The sequence below is a fragment of the Emys orbicularis genome, chromosome 1 (assembly GCF_028017835.1).
Source record: "Emys orbicularis isolate rEmyOrb1 chromosome 1, rEmyOrb1.hap1, whole genome shotgun sequence".
Classification (NCBI taxonomy): domain Eukaryota; kingdom Metazoa; phylum Chordata; order Testudines; family Emydidae; genus Emys; species Emys orbicularis.
The window spans coordinates 311,729,265-311,748,554 of NC_088683.1; the positions used below are offsets into that span (position 1 = coordinate 311,729,265).

Consider the following 19,290-nt stretch of genomic DNA (forward strand, 5'->3'; position numbering starts at 1 on the left):
ATTGATTTTTCTTTATCTGGGGCTAGATGGTAACCCATTCTGCAGGCCTGCGCGGGGAAGTACGGTGCCCCTTTACTCCACTGCATTGTCTACCTGCATTGCATGACCGGGGAAGCAGCCTCAGCAGAGCCACTGCACCACCAATGCAGGTGGGCTCGCAAGGGTTGGGAGTGGACTGAGCCTTGGCTCCGTCTCCCTATAAGCCAGGCAGAACAGCTGCACTTGGGGTGATACACTGTCCTGCCTCAGCTTCCCAGGTACATTGTGGAGCACTGGAATAATATGCTTCCCTTTCCATGGGGCTCATGGCAAAGCCCTCTATTATTCTCCTGTAAAGAGTGACCCATATTAACCAATGTATAGCTATCACACACTTTATTTCCTTCCCTGATAAGGAAAAAGAAAAGTAGGTAAAACTCTATCATATACCCTCTGTAAAGCATACAGATTTTTCTGAACAAAATAAATAACTCATTTGTTTGTTATAAGCTGTTAGTTGTATCAAAGCCTGCTGCTGCTTACCTAGTCTCCACAGTTTGTGAATTAATCCGTGAACATGAAACGGATGAAATCAAATAGAGGAAACATTTTAGGAATTTACTGTAGGTAAAATTTCACCAGCACCTGAAATGTTTAATCCAATGTAAAGTCATATATGCAGCCTCAACACTCAGAAGCAAATACATCCCTGGAGCCAGTCAGGTCTGTTTCAATAGTGAAATGGACATTTTTAGAGGTATGGGGAGAGCAGGGAAGGAAAGGTGGAGGGCGTTTATCATAACCCTCTCCTGAGGCACAGATAAAGCAGCAAGTTCTCATTCAGATTTAATACCTTAAGTAGACAGATTGCTTTACTAATACTTTTCTATATAAGTCAAAATTTGTTGCTAAGAGTCTTGACATTTGAGAAACAATCTGCTTCAGATATAAATGAAACTCTGGACTTTGATGATACTTGGAGATTGAAGGGTGAACAGGGCTGTGGAATCAGGACGTAAAGCCAACTTGAGTATTTCACTGCTTGCTTGCTTCAGGCGGTTCAAGGATTCCGGTGGGATAAGAACATTTTTCTTTTGAGGGGGGAAGAAAAGAAAAATATCTGCACGCCACTTTGTTATAAAATATATTGTTTATTATTGTATGCAGTGTAGTAATATGGCAATTGGTTTGAGTACTTTTATATACTTCATTGATGATGTACATTATTTTCCTCCTCTTAAGAAAGGATCAGCCTGAAATACAATGTCCTACAACAAAATTTACATGTGAGCTACAAAGATGAACAGTTGATTGCGTCTCTGCAAAAACAATAATGCTGCTTACACTCTCAATTTAAAATCTCTCAATTAATGGGGTTAATGAAGTGGGCTTATCTTCATCTAATCTTCTTTCTAGTATTTGATTTTTCATGATGCATTTGCTTAAGTCCTAACCAGGACTGCCACAATAAAAGTCCAGGTAACACTACCCATATGCCATTAAAAAATACCAGGTAGACCCACAGGTAAAGCCAGTTACTGGTGTTTAGGTTAGGACTTCCAATGAGCCAGTCTGGGCAGAATGTCATCCACCCACCATATAATTCACAAACACACAATGTAATCTGTATGAAATGCCTGTAAAGAGGAAGAAGAAAAAACAATTAGCCAACTGCAATAAAAATTAGTGTTGTCCAGAAAACTATTCTGTTTCACACAATTTTCAAGGTTTTGAAATTTATTTTAGTTCTGATGCAGAACAAAAACGAGACCTTTGAAGTTCCCCCCCCCCCCCCCAAAAAAAAAACCAATCATGAAACCCAGCCCAGAATAGCCAATAATCTGGTGAATAGGTAGAGCAGGGACATGAACCTGGGTCTCATCTCAGGTGAGTATCTTTTTCTGGGGTGTCTCTCCCCAGTTTTCACCAAAAATTCCATCCAAGATCTGAGAAATATTCTTTATGAATTTTTTGTCAAACCCTATATTTTTCCAAGAAATATTTTGGTTTCAACAAAACAGCATTTTTCAAACAGAAAAAAAGTTGTCAACAAACTTTTGGCCACTTTATGCTAGCACTTATATAATGCTTCACATTATAGAGATAGTATCAGAGGGGTAGCCATGTTAGTCTGAATCTGTAAAAAGCAACAGAGGGTCCTGTGGCACCTTTAAGACTAACAGAAGTATTGGAGCATAAGCTTTCGTGGGTGAATGCCCACTTCATCAGACGTGTCTGATGAAGTGGGCATTCACCCACGAAAGCTTATGCTCCAATACTTCTGTTAGTCTTAAAGGTGCCACAGGACCCTCTGTTGCTTTTTATAGAGATAGGGACCAAATATCTCAAAGAACCTCCAGTTACAGGTAACTAACCTCCATTTCTTCTTCGAGTGCTCGTCCCTATGCATAGTCCATGTGTGGGTGATTATTGCAATCCTTCTGTTTGCCAGACAGAGTCAGTCAAAGCACTAATATTCTTTTTAACCTGTACAACTTAACCAGCTAATTTTTGGTCTGCTAATCTTTACAAGCAACATTTACATTAAACTCCGACTCAGGCCATGTAGTGGTCAGAAGGAACTGGGGAAGCCGTCAGGCCACACCTCACCTTACACCCTGGGTACTGAGCACGAGGAACGCCAGGGCATAGGAGTGGACCAACGGACACTAATTGCCAATTCTCCAGTCTCAGGAGCATGGAGTGCATGTGTACCCACATGTGGAATACACACAGGGACCAGCACTCGAAGAAAATCCACCAGAAGACCCCAACAAGGGAAACTAAGAAAAACAAGACTGCACATACCCCAAACCAAAGTATAGTGAAACTAATAGACCTAGGTACCCATGCAGGAGGGGATAATATTTGGAAAGACCACAGGCCTGGGTTTCCCTTCAAAAAGCAGATAATCTCCTCTTAGAACAAGGATCATTGACTTTCAGGCTACTATTAGTAGGTAGCTCCAAGGAACAGCTATGAATGGAGACACTGATAATAGCAAGTAAAAACATAACCACGCATCCTTCACCTTTGTAGCTTAAGTTTCGATACCTTCCTCTAGCTGTGTCCACATGGGACTAAAAGTAAATGCCTTCTTTTTTAAGACAGAACATTGTTTAAATGACACTATAATTAGGATCTCTTTGTTGATCAGGGAGTTACAATTGCTGCCTGCATGTTCCAAGGAGTGAAAGATCCTCTGCTCTCAAGGAGGTATCAGGTGGAGGTAGCTGTCCTGCAATCATCTCAAATCAGCAAAAGGGACTCATCTAGGGGCTGCAGGCTCTACCCTTGCAGGTGCTACAGCATTGGAGTGGAGGCTCAGGTTATATAAAGTGACCTTAAAGTTAGTAGGACATGGTTGCCCACTGTTACAATTGTCCTTGAAATACTCGCTGGAAACAGATTAAGCAACTTGCACAGCGCACAAAGCTGTATAGTCAAATGTCATCTCTCATAATATTCTCCTGTGTCTTCTGTAGCTTGAAGGCAGCCCAACAGCCCAAGTGTTACTTCAGATCATAGTTTTCTACAACACACAATTTTTCCCACCCAAAATACTGATGCAAGAACCTATTCTATTCATGTACTTTGCACCAAGTAATTGTTGGAATTCTAACAGGACTTACCTGTAGTACTTATCTTTGATAATAGCATAAATGAGGATCAGTGCTAGAAGGCCATCCAAAACAACAGTTAGTATTTCCAGAGACACAATGGTTGGATCAGAATAAAGCCACCTTGCATCTGCTCTTCCATATTCTTTCCCTAAAAAATTAAACATAACAGTTAATTCCACTACTGGTATAATCAATTCAAGAAGATAACTCCTTAGTGGGTGGGAGAACAGACAATACTGCTCCCCTGCACTGATGGAAGATTATGCGTAACATTTTCAAAAGCACCCAATGGACTTAGGTGACTAAAAATTTTACTTTATGAAAGGATGTTTGAGGTGAGCATCCAAGTGCTTCAGAAATAAGATTACCACTGTTTGTTTGCTAAAGTGACGGATTATACACCTCTACCCCGATATAACACGACCCGATAGAACACGAATTCGGATATAACGCGGTAAAGCAGCACTCCGGGGGGCGGGGCTGTGCACTCTGGCAGATCAAAGCAAGTTCAATATAACGCAGTTTCACCTATAACGCGGTAAGATTTTTTGGCTACCGAGGACAGCGTTATATCGGGGTAGAGGTGTATAGATTTTCTATTTCTTTCAAAGGAAATTTTTCCCTGAATGTAGGCGTCCATGTTCATCAAATAACTTCTATAGAGAAAACCCCCACAAATCTAGAAAAAGACTTTACCTGTGCTGTCTTTATTCCTAAAGTACACATGAGGAAAATGAAAAAGCTTGTTAATCGCTGGGGATAATGGTGGTTAGACAAATCCTGGAGATTTGTTTCTAGAACTCAGCTATTTCCCCCCCCCCAACACCTTAAAATTAGTCTTATATTTTACAGTGCTCCAGGCTAAGGACAGCCAAATTCTGATCTCAGTTACATCCGCAGCCCTACTAGCTATATTAAATGAGGGAAGAATTGGACTCGTTTTCTAGTTTACGTCCACAAGGAATCAACATTTAAATATAGGGTGACCAGATGAGAGGAAGAAAATATCAAGACACATGGGGGGGGAGGGGTGTCACTGGCGGAGCAAAAAAAAAAAAAGGGGGGGGGGGGAGTGCCGCTGGCGGAGCAAAAAAAACCAAAAAAACCCAGAGTGCCACGAAATATCGGGACAAATTGCGTCCCAACCAAACATTGGTCGGGACGCGGTACAAACGCCTAAATATCGGGACAGTCCCGATTTTATTGGGACGTCTGGTCACCCTATTTAAATAAGGCAATAATTGCAAATGGACTGCACACATTTGTCTATAGAGCCAGTTGCCATAATTGACAAGAGAAATAATTTCCTCTAGAGTTGAAGGGGCAGATTCTCTTATACTATGGTGATGAAGGCCACAGAAATACCTAGGTGGATAGATGCAGAAGTTTCTAATAAAAAACTGTCCTAATGGAAAAGATATTCAATAAATAGGATTCAATATTTAATGACATAACACACTCTGGCATCATGGAAGGAAGAGAACAATCTTTAAAGAAACAAAAGTCAAGTAAGTCAAGCTGGCCTTAAGTGACAGTCTGTATTGAGTTAGAATGACAGAACAGTTCACTAATGCTGTTTGATGTACAGGTTTGTGTTCGTTTCTGCAGCGCAAAGACAATTATTCAGTTTTATCAGTTCATGCTATAGTATGTTTATTAACAATGTGGACTGGTGTCTGCAAAAATAGCATTGCAAAGACACAACCATATTTGGGATTGTTTTGAAGTACAGTACAGATGCCCCAAGCGTAAAGGGTTTTGAAAAGAAAATGGTCATAGTCCTGTCTGTCTCACCCTGCATATAAGCTCAATCCTGCACTCTCTGTGCACCCAGGACTCCCATTCTAAGCAATGCATTTTGGGTGCACAAAGATGACACGATCAGGCCCTTTATCAAAACAAACAAAAGATTAAAAACTGAAGTTGTCATTTTGTTCTGTAGCCCTATTATGATAGAAGGGTCACAGATGCTGCATGTTAACTAACAAGACTTCTTTACAGTAAGAACAAATATCAAGAAAATTAGATGCATTAAGTTCCCAAAATGTCAGCTTTAGACTTCATCATGGAGGGAGGGGATATGAAATCAGAATTATGTCGCTCTCTTCATTAAATTAACAAGCAATGCATTAGCCTAAATAATAGCCTAAACATTAGTCTTTTCAAAGATGCTGCTCCAGCAGTGCGTTTTTAGCCACTCACACGTCATCAAAAGCAGCATAAACTTACTGCAGAGGAAACTCACAGGCTATTGTATCATCATATTAAACCTTACTAATGCTGGTTTTTCCTCCTTACTTTCTCAAAGGCAGAGTGGTTGCTGGGTTTTGTTTTTGGAAACAGATGATTTGGACTAAAGGGGACATTCCCCCAGACCGCCATCGGGGGATAAAGTAAATCAAATGGTTGGATATAAACTACCAGGAGACTCTGGTTCCTCAAAGCTTTTCCTATACATAAAAATGAACAACTCTTCTTCTTTGAGTGACTGTCCACATGAATTCCACTCTTAGTGTGCATACACCCCATGCACATGAAACTGGATTCTTTGGCTACCAGTGTCTGTTGGGGCTGCATATGCGCCCTGTGGTTCCTTGTGCCACCACACCCAATCCCCCTACACCTGACAAGTACTCCAGCCGTCATAAAATGAAAATGATACTTACACAGAGAGGCAAATATGTTGTCTGACTCTGCTACTGTTCCTATTAAAGACAGGTACACAAAGGGGCCTTCCTAAGGGGGGAAAACAAAGCAGAAATATGTTCTAATTTCACTGAAGCAAGACAACATCCATATTAGCACTCAGAATATGGTGTAGGACATTCTAGGAATGTCATAGATTAGATAAGGAAACTATTAATAAATATAGAAATCCCATGTGTAAACACCTCAGCAGTGCCACATACTGGACATGCCTTTCAATGCATTTTATACAATAATCAACCAGCATGCATTCAAGTAATCTTGTAGTGCCTGAGACCCCTCTGTTTAAAAAAATATGACTATTTTGAGCTGTAAAGTGTCAACTGTATTATTTTATGTCTACTCTCCACACTTCTTTTCCATTTCCCTCATACGCATAAGCCCCCTATGCAAACACATTGTGGATATGCAACAAATTTGACATCAGAACCAAGACATTTAAACTTGCAAATTTGAACAGGCTACAAAACCCACTTTCCCAAGATCCAGAGTCAACTATAATATAATCTTGCACTTATATCACACCTTCAGTCAGAAAACATCAAAGTATTCCATAAGCATTCAGTTGGTGAGGGAAGGAAAAGAGTTCTGACAGGAGTGCAGTGGCACCAAAAGGAGGAGAGATGGTTAACTGTTAGCCAGGAATGTTTCATAGTAAGCCAGGAAAAGCTTGTGAGAAGAACAGTGATAGGGAAGTGAAAGGGAATTGGAGAAAGGAAAGTTACAGAGCATAAGAATGCATGAGAATCAAAGACTGTGATAGCAAAGAAAGACAAACAGCCTGTGAAATCTCCCTGAAAATATAAAGTTGTTTTCAATTCTATCCTTGCACTAACAGCATGAAGGGTATGAACTACTGCCTGACCTCACTCTAGTTAAAATTTAAAAAAAGGTTACCCATGAGTAAATTCTAAAAATAATCAGTTCTGGTGAGGGCTAAGTCCAGTGGCTAGGACTAGTACCAATGTATTTATATAAAAAGCTCTGGAGTTGCGGGGATCACACCAATGACTACAAGAACAGGGAACGCCATGTCAGCCCCTCTGGAGAGAACACCAATAAGAGACAAGAGGGAACTGTTCTGTCAAATGTAGCACTGGGCAAAGTTCCAGGTTGGCAGCCCTGCAGGATGAAGGTGTCTATTTCTGCCCAGAGCAGTACAGCCCAGGCACCAGATGAGCAGGCTTTATTGCAGAGCTGTACCAGCACGCTGCATCCCTGTTCTGGAGGGATCACCTCTAGATAGCATAGGATAATTCATTTATCTTCAATTCTCTGATGAGGTGTTGATTTTTGTGATATCTGTCCACTAGGAACTGCAGTGAGACCACCAGTTCATTCTACATCAGAGGTGGGCAAACTACGGCCTGCGGGCCACATCCGGCCCGCGGGACCCTCCTGCTTGGCCCCTGAGCTCCTGCCCTGGGAGGCTGGCCTGCCTGCCCCTCCCTCGCTGTTCCCCCTCCCCCGCAGCCTCAGCTTGCCCCACCGGCAGCACAATGCTCTGCGCGGTGGGGCTGCGAGCTCCTCTGCAGAGCCCGGCCTGACCCAGTGCTATGTGCTGCGCAGTGCATGGCTGTAGCGCTGCTAGCCACCAGTGCTCCAGGCAGCGCGGTAAGGGGCAGGGCCGGCTCTAGGCACCAGCTGACCAAGCACGTGCTTGGGGCGGTACCTTATAAGGGGTGGCCAATGTTGGGGTGGCGGGGGGCGCTCGCGATGTTTTTGTTCGGCGGGGCGGCGCTCGAGGGTTTTTTTTTTTGCTTCGGTGGTGTGGCCCGGCGATCCGGGGGGGCGGGGGTTTGGGCGGCCGGCCCGGTCCGGCGCTGGGGGGAGCAGGGGACCATATTGCAGTCCTGGAAAAAGAGGACACTCCAAGGAGCCCCGCCCCCAACTCCGCCCCTTCTCCCAAGTCCCCGCCCCAACTCTGCCCCCTCCCCTGAACGCTCCTCCCCCTGCTCCTCCCCCTCCCCTGCTTCCCACGAATCAAATGTTCGCGGGAAGCCTGAAACAGGCAGGCAGGCAGCAGGTAAGCTGGGGCTGCAGTGGCGGCGGCGGGGGGGGGCCGCGAGGAGGCGCGGCCCAGTCCGGCCCCCCCGGCTGAGCGGCTCCCTCTGGGGGCTGGCCGAGAGGCTCTGGCCCTGGTGGCTCCGGGCTGTTCCTCACTGCCTCAGCTGCAGCTCCTGAAGCCCTGGATCGCAGGCTCTCCTCCCATATGCTTTCTATAGTCCAAGCTTTGCCTGCAGAGAAGCTGACTATGGAGGTTGCGGGGGGAGCTATGGTGCCGAGCACCCCCCGCGCCGGGCCCCCCCGGCGGGGGGTGAGGTGACACCCCCACGTGCCCCGGGCCGGGCCGAGCCCGGGTCCGTGTCCCTTTAAGAGCGGGGCCTGGCTGAGCCAAGCCGGCGGGGGGTGGCTCCGCTCCCCGCTGCAGGCTGATGCCGGAGCCTGGGCTGAGAGCCCCGCTCGTCTCCTGCACCAGCTCCGGGCGGGGCTTTGCTGTGGCTCCCCCATTCCCCCAGAGCCGGGCTGCCCCATGGTAGTGGCGGGTTGCTTGAGGCAGGACAGGACCCGGTGGCGCCGAGGGCTGAACAGGCCCGGCAGGGCGGTGCGGGGGCTGCTGGAGGGGGAAGCTGAGGAAGGGGTGGCACGGCCTAAACCCCCTGGGGCTGCCTGCCCCGCGGAGGAGGCAGAGGGGCGCAAGCCGCAGCAGGACCCCAAACCCCCGGGGGAGGGGATCTAGGGCTAGACCGGGGAGGCAGGAGCAGCCCCAGGGGTGCTGGGCGCGTGCAGGGCAGAGCCCCGGGAGAGCCCCAGCCCTGCGGTGGGCGAGGGGAGCCCCAGGCAGGGGGAGCCGGGCCGCCTGCACCCACCTCTCGCGGTCGCTCCATGCTGCTCCCGGTACCGCTTTCCGCCAGCGCGGCTGCCCTGTCAGCCGCCTTTGGGTCTTTAAATAGCCGTCCGGGGGGAAATCCCGGACATTTTTAGCTTTTTACAAATTCCCCCCAGACAGCTATTTAAAGACCCAAAAGCCAGACATGTCCGGGGAAATGCATGCACAACTGCATCAGCAACTGTTCTTCATACACCTGCTGCAGAGAGGGAAAGGCAGGAAGAGAAAGTCACAGGGGCTGGCAAAAGAACAGGAAGTCACCAAATCTAAGGCAAAGCAGCACTCTCTGACTCTCCATGGCCAGTCTTCTGTCCATCCATATTGAACATAACAAGTAGGAAAGCAGCAAAGGGAAACCCGTGTACCCAACAGCAAAGACAAAAACACAACATTTACAATATGGCTGAATTACTATTGTTGTAAATGCACAACACTCTCCTCATTCCACTCCCAGCTTTAACACAGGAGGGTTTTTGTGCATAATTTGATTATATTTCAAATCTATCATTAAGTATGTTTTTGATTGACTCTCAGATGAGGTGCTCAGGTACTACAGTGATGGAGGCCATATAAATTCCTAGATTAGATTGTTTAGTTTAGAAATCCTGTCAGTAAAGTTCACTTTAATTTCTGATGACATGATAAAGCGCCCCCCGAACCTGAGGTTCCTATTCTCAGGGGCCCCTGTTCCTTAAATACAATTCTGTGCAGCAGCTGCACCTTCATTAGTAAAACTGAACAAGAACACAGAATAAACTGTATTTTGAAAAAGGAATCCAGAAAAACAGAGGGATACTCTTGTAAATGTTTTAAAGCAGATATTGGGCCAATTACGAAAACCGATCAAGCAAACTGTTCTACTTAAAATTAAGCATTATTAGTCCCTTGTGCATATATTAGTAAGCTATATCCCTGCCCTTCTAATATTTTTAAAACCCACATGGCTAAATATTTTTTCTAATTATATGTCAGTGACATTTTAGTATTGCTAAGTCACATTCCAAAACTCAAGCAGTAATAAAATTATTAGAATGGAAAAGGACAATAGTAGAATGGTTGGCTCACTGCTGGTGCATTCCCTTGTGACTGGGCATAGCGTAGCTGCTCTTTCACCTCTAGGATTTCCTGTTGATGGCTGCTCCAGTCCTGTGGCGATCTGCCTCTTCTCGCAACTTGGGCCTCTGGCCAGTTCACATTTTAGTTCTACCCCTTCTGGGGTTATAGAGAATCCAACAATAATCCTTACAAAAGGTCTTCAGCCCCAGGGTCCTCACACCCTCCTCTCAGGGTTCTCAGTTGAGCTTATCCCCATCTCAGGGGCTTCCTATCACCTCACCAGTGGCTGGTAGGGGAACCCCAGCCGCCCTGCTACAGTGGATTCCAGCCAAAGTCTGCTCTGTCGAGCGACTCCCTTCTGCTGCCTCCCTGGAGTTCCTCCTACCGTAGCCTGTCAGCAGGTCTCTTCCACAGCCGCTCTAAGTTCACCCTTTTTTCAGAGCCGGGACTCGCAAGGGTCTCCCCGGAATCCCCTAATAAATCTCACTCCAAAAGTACAAACTTAAACCAACTTCTGCCCTCCTCAGTCTTGGCCTTTCATGTCTCAAATTCTCCTTGCTCTGTTCCTCCATCGAACACCTGCCAGGTCTCTCTCACCTGCCACACCTTGCCCTTTTATCAGGGTGGCACACCACTGCAGCCTGCTCCACCTCCCGTACTGCTCTGTGTCTCTCCTGCCAGACTTCTCTACTTAGGGAAGGATCCCAGGGCCAACTTTCTCCCTGGGCTTCCTCCTCTGCCCGCCTAACCTCTCCACTCTCTAGTTCCAGAGAGTTTCTCCCTACAGCTCCCTTCTGCTCCAGACTCCCTTTCTTTATAGTCATCACCCAACTCCTCCTTCAGCTGGGCTTTAATTAACCCTGGCCCACTCTCTAGGTGCAACAAGGTGGGTTAATTGGCCTTTCAGGCCCACATTAATCCCTTCAGAGGCAGGATGGTGTATATACCCCAACACAACAATGTCAACCCATTGCCCACTTTGTCATCAGACCTCATTAAAACAGATCTAGCCATTTCACTTGTGGTTTATTTTATTTATATGCTGCAACTGGTACTCTTTGTGAAACAAAAGCAATGAAAAAACACCTGATCTCAATATTAAACTTCTAGTAACACTGAAATATGACCTGCATTTTAAATGCACGACCCTAGTGAACAGACTGATTTTCTGTTGGGAGAGATGAGGGAAGGAATTCAGGGCCTGAGCTACCATACAAGAAGACACAAGATGCCAGGACATCATCGTTGGACATGACAGACAGACATACCATACAAGAAGACAGGTGGCTTCTCATAGCAGCAGTGTGCTTTAGCATCAGATCAGCCAGGATCCAGGCCATATATATCAAATAGTTTACTTACCATTCCTGCCAATGCATCTCACACAGTACCATCTTCATTCAGACAAAATGGGCAAGGATGTTAATTGTGTGCCATCCAAAGACTTAATTTGATGCAGCTCTTAAGGACGGCCACTATGTGACAGCACTGAGCTGAGAAGCAGCGATCACTATGAAGATCTAGGAGTGGTAGCTGTGTTAGTCTGTATCATCACCTCCTTTGTCAGCGATAGTCAGCCTTTTTGATTATGATGTCAGAGTTGTTCCTGAGGCTGTGGATGGCATTGTGTTCTGCACGGCTGAGGTTAAAAACTATTTCCCCAGGCTAATTTTCCCCCCTACTGTTACTCACACCTTCTTGTCAACTGTTTGAAATGGGCCATCCTGATTATCACTACAAACGTTTTTTTCCCTCCTGCTGATAATATCCCACCTTAATTGATTAGTCTCATTAGAGTTGGTATGGCAACCCCCATCTTTTCATGTTCTCTGTGTATATATATATATATATATATATATATATATATCTTCCTACTGTATTTTCCACTCCATGCATCTGATGAAGTGGGTTTTATCTCACGAAAGCTTATGCCCAAATAAATTTGTTAGTCTCTAAGGTGCCACAAGTACTCCTCGTTCTTTTTATGAAGATCTAATCTTTCATATTTATCTTTAGGTTTTTATTTGAATGTTGATAAGCTCAACCCCTATTGGCAGCTGATGAAACAGTCCAAGAAGGTGGAAAGGCTCTGAGGGCACAAGAAAGAGGAATGAGGGGAAGGGAATGAGACGATTCAAGGGATTACTAATGAAATAGGGAACCTTTCACCTGTAGGCCTTTGGTTTGACTCTAACCCAGGTCAGCAAGGAACTGAAAGTTTATTACAAATCAGTTTGCTGTGTGGAGGTCTACAGGGAATGAGCAAGGAACCTTAATCTGTTACCTAACCCAAAAAACATCACAAATTACACCTTCACCAGAGGTGCCAAGCACTGAATGAGCATGAAAACTTTTGCACACATAAAAACGGTCCTTTTAGGGAATAGGGTCCACAGTTTAGGGATGCTTTTAGACACCCCCAAGCTGCTGTATGTCAACAGCATTACAGCAGTAACCCAGGCAGCTTTTTGCCATCTGTGACTTGCTAGGAGGGTCTGACCTGTCCTTTTGGATGAAGACTTTGTAACTGTTATCCAGGATTTTGCTACCTCAAGATTAGACTATTGCATTGTGCTCTACGTGAAGCTACACTTGAAAACCATTTGGAGACCGAAACAGGTTCAAAACACAGCAGCTCACTCACTGAATGGGAATTCACACTGGGAGCATGACACCAGTGCTCCAGGATCTGTGTTGGCTGCCAACTGGCCTCTGATTGAAGTTTAAGATGTTGGTTATGACCCATAAAGCTCTAAGTAGTGGGACTGGCCTATCCGAGGGATCGCCTCTCTCCCTGTGCCATGCCATCACAGCTGCTGTCAGGAGAGGTGCTCAAGCTGAGATCTCCTTTGTTATAACAGTGGGGGAGGCTGGCAGGGCATTCTCTGTGAGGGCTCCAGGACTCTGGAACTTGCTCCTCACCTTGGTCCAAAGAAGCCCAAATTTGATGACTTTTTGGTCATACAGCAAGAGACATCTGTTTGACTGGGGTTTTTGAGAGGGCTGAAGATATGCTTCCTAGACAATGAAGGGATAGAAAAGAGTTTCTGTAGGTGACATAATGCGATCCTGGGATGCATAAACAGGGAAATCTCAAGTAGGAGTAGAGAGATTATTTTACCTCTGTATTTAGCACTGGTGCAACTGCTGCTGGAATAGCGTGTCCAGTTCTGGTGCCCACAATTCAAGAAGGATGCTGATAAATTGGAGAGGGTTCAGAGAAGAGCCACAAGAAGGATTACAAAACATGCCTTATAGCGATAGACTCAAATCTGTTTAGGTTAACAAAGAGATGGTTAAGGGGTGACTGTAAGTATCTTCATGGGGAACAAATATATAATAATGGGCCCTTCAATCTATCAGGGGAAGGTATAACATGATCCAATGGCTGTAAGTTTAAGATAGACAAATTCAGACTAGAAATAAGGCATACATTTTTAATGGTGAGAGTAATTAACCACATGAACCATTTACCAAATATCAGGGTGGATTCTCCATAACTGACCATTTTTAAATGTATGTTCTTCTAAAAGATATGCTCTAGGGTTTATTTTGGGAAAATTTTATAGCCTGTGTTATACAGGAGGTCAGACTAGATGATCACCATGGTCCCTTCTGGCCTTGGAATCTCTGAATCTATATTCAGAACAACTGCCTCCACAAGCAGAAATTTCTATAACCCCAAAAAAGGAGAGAGAGAAAGAGATTCTATGAAGTCCACTAGGGACTATGTTATTGCCAATCCAATTAATGTGGAAGGCACTCAGATACCTAGAAAACATAGCCTAGAACAGGGTAGGTGGAACTCAGAGAAGACTGCCGGCTTCCCCTTACTACCTCTTCCATGCAGTAGTTCAGCCCTGAGCAAAAGGCAGGAAGGGATGGGAGCTAACATCATCAGGCTGTGGGGAAGAAAGGAGAGGAGCAAAGCAGTGCCCAATCTCATGGCCCCCAGTACAGGCTGTAGGGGAGCACTGAAAGATGCAGTGCGGGCTTACATAAACATTCTTCAGATGTTTATGTCCCATGTGCCTGCTCATAATTTGAACTTAGTTGACAGTGATGGATAACATTCCTTGGAAATTGCTCAATCATTACAATCTGTGCATTTCCTCACCATGTCACTAGCAAATCTTAAAGGAGCGTGTTGCCATGAGATCAAAGCCACTTTCTGGAACTAGTAGGATGGCAGGTGGAGTTCTGTGAAAGCAACTGACTATCAGCTGAAAAGTTTTCTGGATGCTTTGTTAAAGATGTGTAAAATATTGATATCAACCAAGTCTGAACTCTCATAAAAATCTGTCCACAGTATTAAATGGAGTGTTGCCCTGCACGTTCACAGCCTGATTTTCAAAGGTAATGAGCAACTTCAGCTCCCACTGAAGTCAGCGAGACTTTTGAAAATCAGGACATAATTATGTGCTATGGGCAAGACGCATTTGTTGAAGTGACCCATTACCCGTAAGATATTGCACAGTGCTTGGATTCATGGGTCTGTCTCAGGACTTAGTGATGCAAGTCATGATGTGCTACAGAAGCTATCACAGAAGCAGAGAGAAACTGATTGGTTGATGTCTCAGACACTATAAAAGAGCTGAATATAACATTTTGATTTCCTGAGACAAGTGAAAAGTGAAAGGCTGTTTGATTACAAAAGACATACGTGGTACAAATCTCAAACACACAGTGATTTTTCCAGTGCTTGGCTGGATACAAGAACTAGTCTCACTTGAGTGTTTTCAGCTACCCTCTAAATTTCAGCAAGAGTTAGGATTTATCTGTAATATCAAGTGAAGCAGTAAACTTTCTGTGGAAGAACAACAGAGTTCTCAGTAAGTTTGTCTAATCAATTAATATATGGAGATATACCTATCTCATAGAACTGGAAGGGACCCTGAAAGGTCATTGAATCCAGCCCCCTGCCTTTACTAGCAGGACCAAGTACTGATTTTGCCCCAGATCCTGAAGTGGCCCCCTCAAAGATTGAACTCACAACCCTGGGTTTAGCAGGCCAATGCTCAAACCTCTGAGCTATCTCTCCCTTAAACAAGCTAACCACTGAGCTATCCATCCCTTAAACAAATCATTCTGACTTTTGACTTGAAACTGACAGAGCAACTACAAAGCCCTAAGAAGATGACACAGCCTACCAGTTCAACCACCACTAGGTGTTTTTAATTTTCTTGTGAAGAAAAGATTGCAGCAAGTTTTCCCCCCCACACCTGTCCGGTATGGTGGGTGCAGCTTGTTGAGTGGGCGCATTGACTTGGATTCTGCAGAATGAAGTATTTTAAAATGTAAAACTGATCAAATCCTACCGGAAGCCTAGTGACTGAAGAGACTGAGGACTTGTAAGACCAGCAGCAAACCATGGTATCTCCAAACTCTTGCCCAGGGTAGTCAGATTTATAGGGCCATGGCCATTAATAAAGTAGGAACCGGCCCTCTGACAGCTGGAGTTACTGCCTGTGTCTGCGGGCGGCTGAAATATTGAACAGCCAGTACTGAGGTGTAATAGTGGGAGGCAGCGTCTGTGCCAGGAGAGTAGTTTGCCAATGAAGCGGAGACATGGGGGTGTATTTACCACGCGGAGGGCAGCGGTGTTTTGTTTGTTGGGGGGTGGGGGGAAGTACTTCTGGCAAAATGCCTCAGGCTGGGTCTGGTTCATACCCGCCTGTGTTGGGCTGCGGTAGGGAAGCCGCGCCCCCCCCCCATTCCTCACTGCAGCGCCCCCTTTTCTCACCAGCCCCAAACCCCAGAACAACCCCCTTTCCTCTCCCGCTACCCCACTATGGGCCCGGCCATTCCCTCCCTCCCTGAGCCTTACCCAGCGCGGGCTGCCCCCGCCCCGGGCCCGCACTCACCAGCGTGCAATGCACCAGCACGTCGTAGCAGAGCCAGCCCAGCACCCAGCGATCCGCCGGGGCGCAGCGCCCGCCCAGCCTCCGGCCCAGCGCCCAGGCCAGGCCCAGCTGCACTGCGCACACCGCCAACGAGCCCGCCGCCGCCGCGGTGAGCAGCGGGGGAGCTGCGGCCCCGCGTCCGGCCATACCGCGCTCACCTGGTGGCCACGGCAGCGACTCCCGCCCCCGCAGCACAGCCCCAGGGCGGGCACCGCCAGGGACAGGGGGCGGGTCCCGGCCACCCTGCGGCAGCTCCGGGCACGGGGGGAAGACACTGCCAGCCTGCGGCAGCCCTGGCCACAGAGAGAGATGGGGGGGCTGTTAGGGTTATGGGCACCCACCAGCTGCCTTGGGCAGGAGGGTGGGAAGGTGGCTATGGGGTGTCACTAACTGTCTGCAGAAAGGCTCATACAGATTGGGTTTGGTAATATCAAATTCAAGCGTAAAGAAAAAAAGTCACAGGGGTCCTAGAATGTAGTGTTATATCTGGGGAGTTGAAAAAGGACAATGTGTGGTGATAGAGACTGACACTGTGGCCGTCCCTAACTGAGGCTGCTATCCTGACAATCTGAGGCTGAAAGGCCTCTTGTCCTACTGTCTGGAATACAAGCTTTAGCCTGAGCTTGTCTCTGCCCAGAAATTGCACAGGGCATACAGGCCCTAGAATTTCCTCCAGCCATTCCTGCTTTGAGCCCAGTATCTTGTGACTGAGCTAGTACATTTCTTTTAGGATAGCCACTCTAATTAAACAGAGGAATTTCCACACTCGATCACACCCAGTCTGTTTAGTCCATATCCTATCTCCAGCAGTACCAGATGTTTTCAAGTGAACAAAACTCACTTCACCTCAGGGCAAGTTTCATTTTATAGGTACCTACTGTGTCATAATCCTACTAGCTCTTCATCTGTACCTAATTACTTGTACAGACATTTGCTATCAACTTATGCTTCTATTTTCTGTTAACCAAATAGAAAGAATGTGATTGCATGTTAACTAGGTACTCCAGTTCAGCTTGTGGTAGACCAATAGAGTAATATAAATGCTTTAGGCTTAGGGCCCAATATTTATTTTAGTGCAGGAAAATACTCTAATTTTTCCATTTGATACATTGCCATTTAATTGTTAAAGTTATTTTTTTCACTTGGCTACTGCTGCTCCTGAGTTCATCTGTAGCATCCTTACCTTGTCCACTTGTAAGTCCTTGTTAAAGACCCACTCCTGCCATACTGCTTAAAGTGAATCTAATTTGCCTGGTTTTGTTCCCCTTCCCCCAACCTCCCTCTCTCTGTGTCTGTCCTTAGATTGTGAGCTCCTCAGAGCAGAGTCTATGAGAGTTTAGAAAGCTCCTTTCACATAGCGGGCATTAACATTAAGTAAATAAGGTGATTTGAGAGACTTTTCCCTAGTGTCACTGAGGGCAGAGGCCTTGCCTCTCAGGGTACCCAAGCCCTTTCAAGCCATTTTAGTAGGAGACAAATTTAGAGAGCAGAGGGTGGTCCTAAAGGAGTTACACTGCCATCAAAAGCAGTTTTCCAAATGTAAGAGTACAGTATAGAAATCTTATGAGGTGTCATTAATCCTGGAGTTAAAATCCCATTAGTTAATTTCTCACACCATGCCTTCATCAAGATAGAGGACCTGGCCCTGCAATTAAATTAGAAGGAACCATATTTGTCTACTAACTTGGATGTGGAAACAGAAGGCACAAAGGACCAAACAGTAGTGCAGACTGTAGAGTTGGCCTTATCTGCTTAAGTCTTGTAAATCCTAGTGTAAAGGAATGGGCTGGTGGGAAAATATGTACAAGTTGACCATGGTTCCAGACTTTAGTCCCCTATGTACTACTATAGCTATTGCAAAAACCTGAAGCATCTGGCATTCAACATGGATACCAACTAGGCCTGAAGAGGGATGTCTCCAGCTGGATGTCAGGACCAGGATCAGCAAGCAAAGGGGAACTCCCTTGGGAGAACTGTGTAGCAGCTCAGACTACATGCAGGGTGATTTGCTGTACCATAGTTCTATTCTATATCATTTGATATACCACTTTCATTGAGCACGTTACAGTAGTGTAACTAGGATCACAATTAATATCTGTCACACAAGGGTCATTCTCATCCTTTCTGCATGGGGAAGGCTGTAAGTGCGGCACAGTGCGGTTTTGCTTTGGCAGTTTTTTTTTTTTTTTTTTAATATACACACAGTTATGTAGGGGTTAGAGTTCATTCCAGTGTCTCAGACCAACCCCTGAGAAAAGTCTCCGACCTAGATGAGCTTTACCCATATGGTTAAAGTTCCCTTGTGCCTGAGAAGCAGACTTGACAACCACAATTCTTCATCCCAGAGCTAAGCAATCTCACAGGTACTTGGCTCCGCACCACGGAGCAGCTTAAAGATAAGAAACAAGACCTTGAACTTGACCTGCTATTTCATAGGAAGCCAATGTTAAGAGTGACAGAAAGGTTTGATGGGCTTGTGATAAGCCTGGGTTGGTGAGGAAAGATGTAGTAGTTTTTTTGTGCCACTTGGAGTTTTCTAAGGCTGATGACTTCATGTCCAGGTACGTTGCACTGCTGTAGTCCAACTGGGAGGAGACAAGAACCTGAATAACTGGGGCTGTTTATTGTCCATGATAGGATGGAGTTTCTTAGCCAGCCAGAGATGAGAGGAAGCACTAAACTCTCAGGTAGCGGTGAGAGGCTAATATCAGCAACGAATCCAGGAATCTCTAAACTATGGATTGATTCAGTTCACATCAATATTTCTTCAGCTAATCCACCAACTGGGGTATTGGCCAGACTAAAACTGCTTTGCAGATCAGGAAATCCCTGAACACTAATCTCAATACCTGAGTTCCAGCTTGTTGCAATGTATCTCATACCTTCATCCCAGCAGACTGGTTGTGTGGTTACCATGTGGTTGGCAGGTTTTGAGAGACCAACCAATTGCATGCCCGTGGCCCACCCCCCTACCCAAAAAGTCTTTCCCATGGAGGGAACCAGATAGATTTACTTGGCACTAAAGATGCCTCGACTCTTGAGTTCTTTAGAAAGGTGTGTAGAGTGACAAACCTAGAACACTACCTCAACGCCAGGAACTCCAATAGCTCAAGCCCCAATTGGACAAGGCTGG

The 19,290-nt window shown here is 45.7% G+C and overlaps 1 protein-coding gene across 1 annotated transcript; it reads right to left on the bottom strand.

Annotated features, from left to right (window-relative positions):
• Positions 1-1,274: 1,274 nt before the first annotated feature.
• On the bottom strand, positions 1,275-16,304 carry EBPL (EBP like). The gene is made up of 5 exons (XM_065397531.1): positions 16,119-16,304; positions 15,477-15,527; positions 6,269-6,338; positions 3,612-3,750; positions 1,275-1,616 (listed from the first exon to the last, which is right to left on the bottom strand). The coding sequence occupies exons 1-5, from the start codon at positions 16,302-16,304 to the stop codon at positions 1,376-1,378; spliced, it is 687 nt and encodes a 228-aa protein (XP_065253603.1). The 3' UTR covers positions 1,275-1,375.
• Between the last annotated feature and the right edge of the window lie 2,986 nt (positions 16,305-19,290).

Bases quoted from the DNA above. Each gene is read 5' to 3' on its own strand.
- EBPL (XM_065397531.1), bottom strand. From the start codon at position 16,304: ATGGCCGGACGCGGGGCCGCAGCTCCCCCGCTGCTCACCGCGGCGGCG. The intron at 6,339-15,476 runs GTGTGGGGGGGA...TTCCCCCCTTAG, and splicing joins GCACCCACCATACCGGACAG to GAAGGCCCCTTTGTGTACCT. The intron at 1,617-3,611 runs GTAAGTCCTGTT...TCCTCTTTACAG, and splicing joins ATCAAAGATAAGTACTACAG to GCATTTCATACAGATTACAT.